The 13,557-nt window shown below is 38.4% G+C and overlaps 1 protein-coding gene across 7 annotated transcripts in view; it reads right to left on the minus strand.

Moving 5' to 3' along the window:
- Positions 1 to 13,557, minus strand: part of LOC137015419 (kinesin-like protein KIF21A) — a 109,257-nt gene that overhangs the window by 48,544 nt on the left and 47,156 nt on the right. For all 7 annotated transcript variants that reach the window (XM_067380366.1, XM_067380365.1, XM_067380364.1 and 4 more), the window contains 9 exons: positions 12,589 to 12,811; positions 10,192 to 10,374; positions 6,954 to 7,103; positions 6,732 to 6,866; positions 4,537 to 4,716; positions 4,273 to 4,388; positions 2,393 to 2,588; positions 1,301 to 1,490; positions 1,126 to 1,189 (listed from right to left, as the gene is read on the minus strand). In XM_067380366.1, coding sequence (XP_067236467.1) covers positions 1,126 to 1,189; positions 1,301 to 1,490; positions 2,393 to 2,588; positions 4,273 to 4,388; positions 4,537 to 4,716; positions 6,732 to 6,866; positions 6,954 to 7,103; positions 10,192 to 10,374; positions 12,589 to 12,811 — 1,437 coding nt within the window. The remainder of the gene's footprint in view (positions 1 to 1,125; positions 1,190 to 1,300; positions 1,491 to 2,392; positions 2,589 to 4,272; positions 4,389 to 4,536; positions 4,717 to 6,731; positions 6,867 to 6,953; positions 7,104 to 10,191; positions 10,375 to 12,588; positions 12,812 to 13,557) is intronic.

Genomic DNA, 13,557 nt, shown 5'->3' on the forward strand with positions numbered 1-13,557 from the left:
GTCTTGTTTTAGACTTGTTAGTGAACACACACACACACACACACACACACACACACACACACACACACACACACACACACACACACACACACACACACACACACACACACACACACACACACACACACACACACACACACACACACACACACACACACTTAGTTTCTACCTTTTTTTTCTCATTACTGTAATTCAGTAAATTACTACAGACTATTGAAGCAAACTGCTAATTTTCATTTACCTTAAATAATTGTTATGTTCTAAAAATTTAAATAAATCATGTGAAAGAATGTCACTCTTTTCTTTGAAGAAAATATGACTTTGTATGAAGTCACTGAAATTGTTCAAACTGTAAAGATGAAAAGTTTGTATTTTCTGTGTTGGTGTTTGATGCTAGTGTTTTTCCTCTCAGTGTGTTCTGAGTGACAGTGTGTGTTATCTCAGTGAGGGTTGTGCATAGTGTTTGGCAGCACTGAGCCTGTTTTGAGACATGTGTTAACTGTTTAGCTCAGGTGACTGTTGGTAGTGCAGACTTTAGTTAGAGTTTTGCACATATAGCTCCAGTTTTGCTCACTGTCGTAAAAAACTGTAATACACAAGTTCCACAATTTGATTTGAATTACTGAAATAAATTAACTTTTCCAAGACATTCTAATTTATTGAGATGCACCCGTATATAGGCGAGCGGAGCTAAAGAGCTCTTTTGGCAAGTGTTGCATTTTTTCGACTCTCTGATTGGTCTAATGTTCTGTACAGCATCATGGGTAATGTATTTGTAATGTAATTCTGCTGTTAAACAAAATTATTTTAAAAATAAGCTGAAATAATGCAGGCTGATGGCTTCAGCAGAAGAAAGTACCATCGATTAACAACCTTGTAGCTCACAGTAGGTCTGTCTTTCAAGTTTTATAAGCAATCGTTCAAAATCATTTTCCATATAGAGAAAATGCATTGAGTTTTTACTTCCAGATCCCAACTATAGTACTCTATTCTACATTATTGAGTGTGAAATACATAAGCAAACACAGTGCAGATGTATAATCAGCCTCATATAAGACATTAGCAAAAAATATAAAAATACCAGCTATTGTATCAGACAAATATTTCTTCAAAAGGTTGTTTTACCTCAGATCCTCAATCTCCTTGATGTAATTCTGAATCATATTTCCAATCTCCTCACTGCCTTCACCTGAAATAAATAGTCAATATTCTGTCAACATCTATCAAACATCTTCCAAAGCCCATCGACTGATGTCAACCGACAGTATTTCCCATGAGCAGTACTGATATATCGATGTACCTGCTCTGGAGAGCACCTGATTGGCCTGTTCACTGAGCAGCTGCGTGAGGCGAGCGCCCTGAGCGTCGATGGCTTCCTGCATGGCCTTCACGCGCATACGCAGATTATTGTTCTCTATCTGCAACATGGAGTTCTCATGGAACATGTCATTGATGCTTTCCAGCCCATCTTCTCCAACCATACGCTTCCCCTGAGAAACAGACACAGTTTTACTTAATTTACCAAACATAAACACAAACAATACATTTGCTTCTTAATATTTTTTTATATTTCTTTTTCAATTAAATGCTGTTCTTTAGAATTTCTATCCATCAAAAAACCCTGAAAAAAAAAATTAGGAATTACCAGGAGTTCCAGGAACTACGCAGAAGTTAGCCAATCAGATTGCTTGTTCATTTGGAAACCATTTTTGAGTGTGATATACCTCTGACAGTCCAATCTCAATAATTCTACACTATGTGGGTCACTCCTTCCTGCAAACTCTGTGTTAGTAGGTCAGATCTTGAACCATTACCCATTAAAGGGATAGTTCACCCAAAAATGAAAATTTATCTCGTGACGACACATTGAGGTCCTAAGACACGAAACGATCAGTTTGTATTGTCAGAGCGCGATCAGACCTTACTAAGCGAATGCTGAATGCAGTTGGACATTGTGGTGTATTAGAAGTAAAAAAATGATATAAATACTGTTCCATTTCTCGCACAAACTGTTTTGTATCTTAGGACATCATTGTGTCGTCACGAGCCGCAGGGTTTAATTTGGATTTGTCTGTCGTGTTTTTTTGACTCTTATTGATAGAGTTCCCATTGACTCGCATTATTTGACTGACAGACGGCAACTGTTGGAGTTAAAAATCATCATTTGTGTTCTATTGAAGAAACAAAGTCACCTACATCTTGAATGCACTGGGGGTAAGCAGATAAACATCAAATTTTCATTTTTGGGTGAACTATCACTTTAACTACCTTTATTTTGAGAATACTCTGAAGACAACATGCTAGAATTGAAGTCCAACTCACTTAGAACGTTCTCAAGCCCAACATCTCCTTCCTATCAGAACCACTCTTTTAGTCAATAGCATAATCTCACCGTTCTGTACTCCATGAGCTCCATCTGCAGTCGGGCGATCTCCGTCCTGAGTGCACTGATCTGCTGACTCGCCTTGTCTTGGTTCACCATCACCTTGTTCTTGATGTTGCGTGCTCTATTCGCATACTTCAGTGTGTTCAGTGTTTCCATGAAGTCCTGATCTGATGGGCTGATGCAGGCGATCATCACTGTTCGACTGACAGACCAGAGAAAATGTCCAGCTTTATTTATTGACTCATACTGCCTAACGCTACAGTACCAAATAAAGCACATAATCAATACTGAAGTAATTTAAAATACTGTACATTGTTGTAAAGGCTTTGATGTTGAAGAAAATAGCCATGATCCTGTTATAATTCTGTTATTATCTTGTTATTATACTGTTATTACAAATTTTTGTGCTGTTCATGAGAAATACTGTTAATTAGAGCATACCAAAGGGCTTCATATCACTGTTTGAAGAATTTTAACTGAATATGACTATTTTTTAGATAAAGAAAGTGAAGATTTAAAATATGACTATGACTATTATTTCAAGTCTTCAGAAATCATATGATGGCTTTAATTAAAATTGACTACATTGATGTTGCTATTCAGTGATGTATTGAAATATTCACTGAAATCAAATATGGTGCCAGTTTTCAGGTTCTACATCAATGATGACATTGATGCCAATCTGACATTATGTTCTATTGAAAGGCTACATGTTTGACTTTAAAAGTAACATTCGCAGGCAAGATTATCAGTGATTTATCCTTTCAATTTCAGTCTGATTATCACACAAAGCTGTCGTATGACTTCATTAGATCTGGAATATACCACAATGCATATAGTGCATACAGACTACGTTTGTGTTTATGCTTTTTAGGGCTTGACAGACATGGGACCCTATTTTAACAATCTAAGTGTATGGTCTGAAGCTCATGGCGCAGGGGCACCTTGGGTGTGTCCAAATCCAATTTTGCTAATTTAATAATGGAAAAAATGGTCGGCATGGTTCAGAAGGGTTGTACCTGATCTCTTAATGAGTCATGGGTAGGTTTTGGACATAACGTGCAATAAACCAATCAGAGTGTCATCTCCCATTCCCTTTAAAAGCCAGGTGCGCCCGCGCCACGGCGGATTGCAATTTACATTGCAGAATATAGACCCCCTCCACCTGACGAGTCAGTTTAAAACACGTGTACTGCCACAATTGGTCAAATGATTAGCCAATTTCATTTGTCATTACTGCAAATAATAATTCAAATAGTAACTCTGATACATGGAATTACTATCCATTATGACATGTGTTATCTTTATGTAGACAATAATAATCTTCTACATTGTAATCCTTTTATTTTTAATATTTGGCATGTTTGTGTGCTGCACCCTGTGTGTGTAATAAGCAAAGTGTACGCATGTTGTGCACCCACCTTTAGGCGCATATTACTAACGCAGCCTTTAAATAACAAAAAAAAATATTGCACCATTGACTTTAAGACCAGGTTTTTGTTTGTCAATGGCGCAGTCATTTTCAGTTGCCTCAAAATAGCAATGCGCCAGCAATGTGCCTGAACACACCTCGTTTTCAGACCAGCACGTCCATGGGCGAACAGATGGGCGCAAGTGCATTTGCTATTTAACCAATGTGATGATAACTGCGTCGGGCTGAAACAAGCAAAAAAGACTTGGTGTCGCATTGCGCCGGGTGTATGATAGGGCCCGTGGTCACAAATGATCACTGTATAAAAAAAGAGCTTCTTCAAAATTACTGTTATTGTTTAAAAAATAAAAAAAAAAAAAAGAAAAAGAAAAAAAGAAGCATTCTGGTTTGAAACTAAATGAAGGTGAGGAAAAATTGACAGAATTTAAATTTTTTCAGAAAATTTCACGCAGACCTGTTTCCACCCAGTGAATCCTGCAGAAGGCGAGTGAGTTTGGAGTCTCGGTAAGGCACATGCGTCGATCGTTTGCTTCTGTCTCCTAAAGCACTGATGACGTTCCCCAATGCCAGCTACATCACAGCGATGAAAGAGCAGAGAAAAATATTACAGGTTCTGTTACAGTTCTCCTTATATTAAATATTTCTAGCCTGAAAAGATCTGTGTGAAGATTTGTTTTTTTATTATGTGTTATTATTTAATAATATTACTCGTTCTGACCAATCCACAATTAATGGAGATGCCCTCTTTGGCTCGGTCCCCTGTGGCCCCAGTCCTCTTCAGTCTCTCTGATCCAGCCAGATCCACGAAGTGAAACTTAGCTGTGAGCGTTTCAAACTCTTCCATCTCAGACGAGCTGTTGGCCAGTCGATTGTCTGTCTCATTGTCCTGCTCTGGGGGCTGGATGAAAAAAAAAAAAAGAAAAACTTAATTAACACATCAACATAAACTGTAGATGGAAGTAGGGTTGGGCGATATATCGCATGCGATTGTCACGCGCATTTCGTCAGTAAAGCCGGTTCCCTGATTACCGCTAAATCGCCATCACCTGCTTTCAAATGGAGCGGCATTTAATAGACAGAGCCATAGATCACTGACAAGCCACGCAATATCACGTTCATTATCGAAGAGATTCATCTGCGATATGAACGCGATATTGCGTACATTTAGATTTTAGTTTTTTTAAGAAAATGTTTGTTCGTTTATTTATCCATGTCTTTTTAGATAACTGGTATCAATCCCAGACAAAATAATTTGCCAGGTCTATGGAAACCCTACTTAGAGGTTGTTCCACATTATTAAACAAGTCACAGTTCTCATGCAATATGGGGAGGAAGAAGGATCTTTCTGAAGATGAAAAGCATGAAATGGTGCAATGTTGTGCAAAAGGCTTTAAAACAACTAATAGTTATGAAAACTAAATGGAGATTATCAAATTATCATAAGATTTGTGAGTGATTTAGAGCACAGCAGAACTCGGTCAGATAAAGGTTTATTAAGGAAAGTTCCTGTCAAAAAAATTTATTGTATTAAAAGGGCAGCTATACAAAAGCCAGTGTTGAGCAGCAAACAGGTATTTGAAGCTCCTGGTGTCTCTGGAGTCTCAAGAAGCTCTCCATGCAGGCTGGCAGTTGTGCATAAAGATGCATTTTAGACACCACTAACCAAACCTCACAAAGAGAAACATTAACAGTGGGTGTAGAAATACATGAAGACTAATTTTTTAAATAGTTTTATTCACTGACTAATGCTGTACTACAATAGATGGTCTAAACGGATGGATTTCTGGATGGTTGGTGAATGGCCACCATGTTCCAACAAGACTGCGATGTCAGCAAGGAGCTGGCGGGTGATGATTTGGGCTGGAATATTAGGAAGTGAGATGGAAGGTCCCTTTAGGGTCTCTGAGGGTATTAAAATGACTTTTGCAAGATATGTGAAGTTCATATTTGGCCATTTTCAGCTATGATATAAAAAGGAGGATAGTGCCTTCTGAAATACAATGCACTATGCACTATCCCATGCTGCAAAAAAAAAAAAAAAAACAGCAATAAAACTTTGAAAATGTATTTCTACACCCACTGTAAATGTTTCTCTTTGTGAGGTTTGGTTAGTGATGGCTGAAATGCATCTTTACGCACAACTGCCAGCCTGCATGGAGAGCTTCTTGAGACTCCAGAGACACCAGCAGCTTTAAATACCTGTTTACTGCTCAACACTGGCTTTTTTTATATCTGCCCTTTTAATACAATTATTTTTTTGGACAGGAACTTTCATTAATACGCCTTTATCTGACCGAGTTCTGCTGTGCTCTAAATCACTCAGAAATCTTATGATAATTTGATAATCTCCATTCAGTTTAAAAAAAATATTAGTTGTTTTCATGTCTTTTGCACAACATTGGACCACTTCATGCTTTTCATCTTCAGAAAAATCTTTCTTCCTCTCCATATGGCATGAGAACTGTGACTTGCTTAATAACGTGGAACAACCTCTAAATAGGGTTTCCATAGACCTAAGTAGACCTGGCAAATTATTTTGTCTGAGATTGATACCAGTTATCTAAAAAAGACACAGATAAATAAACAAACATACATTTTCTTAGAAAAACTAAAATCTGAATGTTTATTCTACTGAAATCTTACCGATATGTCACTTGCATATGTCAATGCGGTGTACTTTCTAAGGGTGGGTGATAGAAGTAATACATTGCATGATATTAATTTAGTCAATAAAAATATAGAAATCACAATATACACATTTTATGAAAACTTTAATTGAAATTAATTGAAAAAATGGGTAGAATAAAAATTATGATAATTTTTTATTTTCAATTTTCAAAAAGTAATCATTTTATGATAACCTTTTTCAACATCCCAATCCTCCAGACCCCAATAACTCAAGGTGGAACTTACATTTTCTGCAGGTGCACAAACACGCACTTGGCAGATGTGAATGGTGAAGATGGCATGAGATCGAGAACTCTGTACATTCATCTGAGTGCTTGCAGTGGTGCGGGAGAGAGCGCCCAGCTTCAGACACTGCATCATCTACAACACAGGTGAATACAGCAGTATACTTTAGTCAGTATAGTCATTTCATGTATAATATATGGAAACAAAATCAATGACACTCACTTCTGCCTCTGAGGAGACGGTGCGTGTTGTCACGCCTACAGTGTAGATGCTGCCGCTGGAGTCCTCGTGGATTTTAATGTGAGATTTCTGCTTTCTCATCTCCATGTCACGTGTGGTGTCGAAAAGATCCAACACCTCCTCATTATATAGCTGAAGATACACATGGAGAGAAAAGACACCATACAATAATGAACAGTCTGATATTTTAGTATAATTTTCTGTATATACTATTATACTACGGGTCTGTTGAATGCTTGAATCTGATTATTTGACGAACGTTCTAAGGTGTGCAATTATTTTTAGGGAAACGCATGACTAAAGTAGTTCTAGGCAGGTCTTGACCGCATTACAGTTCCATATCACTTCACCAAATGATTTCAGTTATTTCACACGGTCCTTACAGCCTATAACCGCACTGACCAAGCAAATAAATATAGTAAACAATAGGATAAAAACTATTTAAAAAATTATTTCCATGTTTTTTGCCAAAAAATTACATTTTATTATGTACGGAAGGCACATACTCTCTTTTTCCTACTCTCTCTCCCCCTCACACACACACATAAAGTACGGACACACACTCGCACCCGACACGTCAGTGCTGCTCTGACAATTTTATCAGTAAAATAGTTTAACAACCTACAGCTACATGACATTTCTCACTAGCGAGGTAATAATGGCACTGTTCTTGAAGCAGATAAACTTACACTTTCACTATTAGTAGAGATGCTAAGAGACGCACATCTTCAGGTAATTCACACACGCTTAACGGGTTAGTTCACCCAAAAACTCACACTCATGTTGTTCCAAACCCATAAGACCTACATTCAAATTCGGAACACAAATTAAGATATTTTTTGAAGAAATCTGAGAGGTTTTTATCCCCCATAGAAAGTAATGCAAGTACAACATTCAAAGTCCAGAAAAGTAGTGAAGACATGGTCAAAATAGTCGACGTGACTACAGTGGTTCAACCTTAATGTTATGAAGCAACAAGAGTACTTTTTGTGCGGAAAAACAAAACAAAAAGTGCAAGCTTCCGAGTTTTACATCAGAATGCCGACTCAGTATTGGCCAACGCTTTACACGTGAGCAGCACAACACATGCGTGTGATGCTGACGCAGGAGCCCGCCAATACTGAGTACTGGGATAAAAGTTTATAATTCAAATATAAAAAAATGATGTCTATAATAGCAATCAAAATAGTTTGACCTTTTGAAAACTGTATCAATTATATTGTTTCACCACTAGGTGGTGACAAATGACTTAAAAAATGTGTGTCATTGTATCATTTATTCAAGAGAATGTAGTACTGTAATTAATGATGCTTCTGAGATAAAACTCAGAGAGATGCGATGAATTGTTTTTGTAAATATCATTTTATACATCATGTACAATCTGAATAAGTGTATGGTTAAACATTTCCCCATGGTCTAGTGTAAAAAAAAAGCAGAAAAAATTTTCACAAAACAGAGAAATACAAAAAAAAATTGCAATATCGAATCGCAATACTTGAATTGCAATTCTTAAAAATGGCAATATACAGGTGCTGGTCATAAAATTAGAATATCGTGAAAAAAGTTCATTTTTTTATTGTAAATTATTAAAAAAAAAATGAAACTTTCATTTATACTAGATTTCTTACATGTCAAGTAAAACATTTCAAAAGGTTTTTTTTTTTTTTTAATTTGTTGATTAGAGCGTACAGCTAATGAAAGTCCAAAATCCAGTATCTCAAAATATTAGAATATTTACATTTGAGTTTCATTAAATGACCATCCCTACAGTATAAATTCCGGGTATCTCTTGTTCTTTGAAACCACACTAATGGGGAAGACTGCTGACTTGGCAATGGTCCAGGAGACAATCATTGACACCCTCCACAAAGAGAGTAAGTCACAGATGGTCATTACTGAATGTGGTGGCTGTTTACAGAGTGATGTATCGAAGCATATTAAATGCAAAGTTGACTAGAAGGAAGAAATTGGGTACGCAAAGGTGCACAAGCAACAGGGATGACCACAAGCTTGAGAATACTGTCAAGTAAAGCCGATTCAGACATTTGGGAGAGCTTCACAATGAGTCAAATGAAGCCGGAGTCAGCGCATCAAGAGTCACCACACTCAGAAATCTTCAGGAAAAGGACTAACAAGCCACTTCTGAAACAGAAACAATGTCAGAAGCATCTTACCTGGGCTAAGTAGAAAAAGAACTGGACAGTGAACAGTGGTCAAAAGTCCTCTTTTCAGATAAAAGTACATTTTGCATTTCATGTTGAAATCATGGTCCCAGAGTCAGAAGGAAGACTGCAGAGGCACAGAATCTCTAGTCTTTCTCATAGAAAGTGTAGTGGGAAGTTTCTGAAGTTAGTAATGATTTGGGGGGCCGTGACATCTGCTGGTGTTGGTCCATTGTGTTTTATCAAGTGCATAGTCAATGCAGCCATCTTCCAGGAGATTTTGGAGCACTTTATGCTTCCATCTGCTGACAAGCTTTATGGAGATGCTGATTTCCTTTTCCAGCAGGACTTTAGCACCTACCCACAGTGCAAAAAACACTTCCAAGTGGTTTGCTGACCAGGATATTACTGTGTTTTATTGGCAGGGCAACATGCCTGACCCCTGAATCGACAGGATATTTTCAAGAGAAAGATGAGAAACAGTCGATCCAACAATATACAGATGATCTGAAGGCTCAATAGTGCCTCAGCAGTGCTACAGGCTGATTACTTCCATGCCACACTTCACTGATGCTGTAATTTGTGCTAGGAGCACGTCATTTGCTGTAATATGTGCTGCCGACCAAGTATTGAGTGTACAAAAGAACATACTTTAAAGAACTTGAACTTTTCTGTTTTGAAAATCCATTTTTTGATTGATCTTAGGAAATATTCTAATATTTTGAGATACTGGATTTTGGACTTTCATGAGCTGTACGCTCTAATCATTAAAAAAAAAAAAAAATTTGAAATGTTTTACTTTACATTTATCATACCCTATGGTATTAATTCATATTAATTAACTTTTATTTTTATATTTTTAGTTTTCAGTTTTTATTTTAATTTTATTACATTTTTTTTGTGCTTTTATTATTATTATTTTTTTATTATTATTTCTATTTAATACCATGAGTTTTGGCAGAATTTTTTTTCTGACCAACAGCAGTTAGAGAGGAGTATCTGTAACACAAAGGGGTCATTAAAATGAGCTAGCGAAGCATCATCCACAAGCACTGTACCTCCAGAAACTGTGCACTGATCTTAAACTCTGGGACGGGTCGGCCCTGATCTGCAGCAGCCTGGCGTCTTTGCTCGATGCCTTTAAAGAGGTGACTGACCGCCCGTGGGATGATGCCCAGCTCCTCGTCCAGTATGGCCATGTCAAAGCCTGTTCCCATTGTATAAGTCTTCCCTGACCCTGTCTGAAATACAACACAAAGATCTAATCTGTGTCAACACATCAAAACAGTATTTGTATTATTAATATATAAATTGTGCAGGTTGAACCCAATGTAAGTTGTTTTGCAAAATTATGTGATTGCATTTAAATAATAAATACATTTTTATGCCATCATATAGACTAATCTTATTAGTCCTGTTTTTGTTTTTTTTTGGTCAGGATGGCTGAAATTTGAGGTGTCTGTCTGGCGGATGAGTGAGACTTTTGATAAATCTGGATTAACACAGTGCCAGAGGGAGAGAGAGGCAGATAGCAGAGCTGGGTTCTGGTGTTTGGGGGAAGTCAGCCATGAAATGCAGGTCATGGGCAACGCTAGCCATATAGAGAGAACATGAAAAATACATGGATGTCAGATCAGAGCTAGCACAAATAAATACCAGGACAAATCTATACTCCTTTGTCTTGTCATCTTAAATGATGTCGGATGTGTTAACATCCCTCACCTGTGCTGTGGGACAATAAATAACCAGAAGCATCTTAAAGTCAAAATGGTATTCACAACCTGAAGAAAAATTAAAGGGATAGTACACCCAAAAATAAAAATTCTGTCATCATTTACTCACCCTCATGTCATTCCAAAATTGTACTTACTTTATTCTGTGAGACATAAAAGAAGATATTTTGGAGAACGATGACAGAAATTTCATTTTTGGGTGAACTATTCCTTTAAGGGTGGGATTGATTGGATGGTATCTAGGGCTGGGTTATATATCGCATGCGATTGTCACGTGCATTTCGTCAGTAAGGCCGGTTCCCTGATTACCGCTAAATCGCCATCACCTGCTTTCAAATGGAGCGGCATTTATTAGACAGAGCTGTAGTTCACTGATAAGCTACGCAATATCGCGTTCATTATCGAAGGCGATTCATCTGCGATAATGAACGAGATATTGCGTAGTTAGTGAAGACTCTACTTAGATGTGAGCCTGGCTGTTGGAGCGCTTGCTGTAAATTCAGCTACTCGGGAAATCATTCAAAGCCAAGGGGACTTTGTCCCCTCAAGGTGTTTCAGAGATTGCTGGGCCTGATGGCCACAGCCTCCTCAGTCATTCTGCTAGGCCTGTAGTATACGCAACCGCTTTAGTCCTGGCTGAAAGCCCACGTCCTGCCCCATGCTTGGCGATCAGCATGTTTGAAACTCTGGGTGACCCACCACTGTGTCAAGGCACTGGCACCATGAAGGGCCCCCCCCTATTGTACCAATTGGGAGTAAATTTAGGGCTGGTTTCCAGGAATAAAGTGGTCATGACAGATGCCTTCGATTTTTGCCTCGAAGGAGAACACTGTCCAACATTCCTCTCGTTGGAGGAGGATGCCCTAGCCCAAGAGTGGCCGAAAGCACACCTTTATGCCTTTCTTCTGGTGGCCCTGCTGCCACAGGTAATAAGCCGGATCAGGAAAGACAAATGATCAGTCCCCTTTGGTGGCCCTGCTATGGCAGAACCGGTCATTGTTTCCGGCATGGCTCAGCTGTTGACAGCAGCATCCTGGACTATTACCCTGCAGAGGGATCTCCTCTCCCAAGCGGTAGGCTAAATCTGGCACCATCAGCCAGAGCTATGAAGCCTTCATGTGTGGCACCTCGATGGGGTCTTCGCACCTACCGCGGAGTGTACTGAACACCATTTCAGAGGCAAGAGCTCCATATACATGGTGCCTCCATGCCCTTAAGTAGTCTGTCTTTTCCGACTAGTATGCAGTCCAAAAATCACCCTATAACTTGTAACATGGTGTAAATTATTTCCTTTTTGTCCCGTCCAGGATTTATGTGGCAACTACTGCAACATACCACGCCCCATTGCTGGTCACTTCCAGCTCTCGGAGCAGCTTTTTGTGTGCTTCCGAGGCCACACCAGAGAGCTGCCCGTGACAAAGCAAAGACTATCCTGTTGGATTGTGGATGCGATTGCGCTGATCCTCTTCTCTACCTTTTAGTCTGGGACAGTCCTGCACTAATAACACAGTGCGGTTGGATTGGGTTCCCCAAAGCATCAGCTACTGACGCAATGTTGAGTGAACGGTTATCTAAAGAGAATGTTTCGGTTACTAATGTAACCTTGGTTCCCTAAGATAGATGAGAACATGTGACCCTGATCAGACTGTTTAAATGAGAATGCAAAAGGCTTTTTAACATAAACAAGCATATTATATAATATTTAGTGAAAGAAACACAAACCTGTCCATAGGCAAATATAGTGGCATTATAACCCTCAAAACATCCTTCGATGAGTTTCTCAGTGCAGTTGGCATAGATGTTGTCCTGCGTCGAGTTCATGTCAAACACATAGTCATACGTGAAGGCCTTGTCCTTTCCCAGAACCACCTGAGGTTCGCCAGGGGTCACAAACGTACAGATGTGACATCCTTCAATCTTTTCCTTTGCCAGCTGAGGACGAATCCTGTGACAGAGAGTGAGACATTAAATATACAAAAATAACATGCCCATTTACACGCTGAATAACAATGAGAACCTCCTGATGTGCTGACAAAGTGCAAATTAGTCAGCTAAAATAAGCCTATAATCACTGGGTGTCTCAAAACACAGAATGTCTAGGAAATTTTTCAAATGGATGAAATATTTTTCAATTTGACCTAAACAGTACTTCCTCACAATCAGCAAGATACAGAGAAACTAAGATCTGATACATACATGCTTCTAGCTACACGAGGTCAATTTCATGTATATCACAATTTTCATTGATTTCATAATGTGAAACAAGCATTGCAGTTTCATGTAGTTTCATGAATGGAACAATTCACTGTAATAGAAAAATACATAAATTTGCCATTAACAGAGTACAACTTGCATGCTAGGTGGCGCTGTGTAGTTATTTTTGTTGTGAAATAGCCTATACAATAACGCAAGACAGTTTGATTTTAAAAGAATAGATATATCTAGTATCACTAACCATTTGTAACAATTATGTAAGCGGTCCATGTTGAGAAATATGTGAGAATGCGTTTCCATTACATGCAGTTTACTGGCATGCATGAGAAAGAGCGAGAGAGAGATGCAGTAGAGAGAGGGAAATGTGCTGTTTATGAGATTAAAATTACAATCTGAAACAAAGAAATATTTCAAAATATTTTTATCATTTTCCGCATTATAAACGTAGAGCAAACGTTCGGCAAATTTATGCACAAT

Source organism: Chanodichthys erythropterus, chromosome 24 (assembly GCF_024489055.1).
Source record: "Chanodichthys erythropterus isolate Z2021 chromosome 24, ASM2448905v1, whole genome shotgun sequence".
NCBI classification, from domain to species: domain Eukaryota; kingdom Metazoa; phylum Chordata; class Actinopteri; order Cypriniformes; family Xenocyprididae; genus Chanodichthys; species Chanodichthys erythropterus.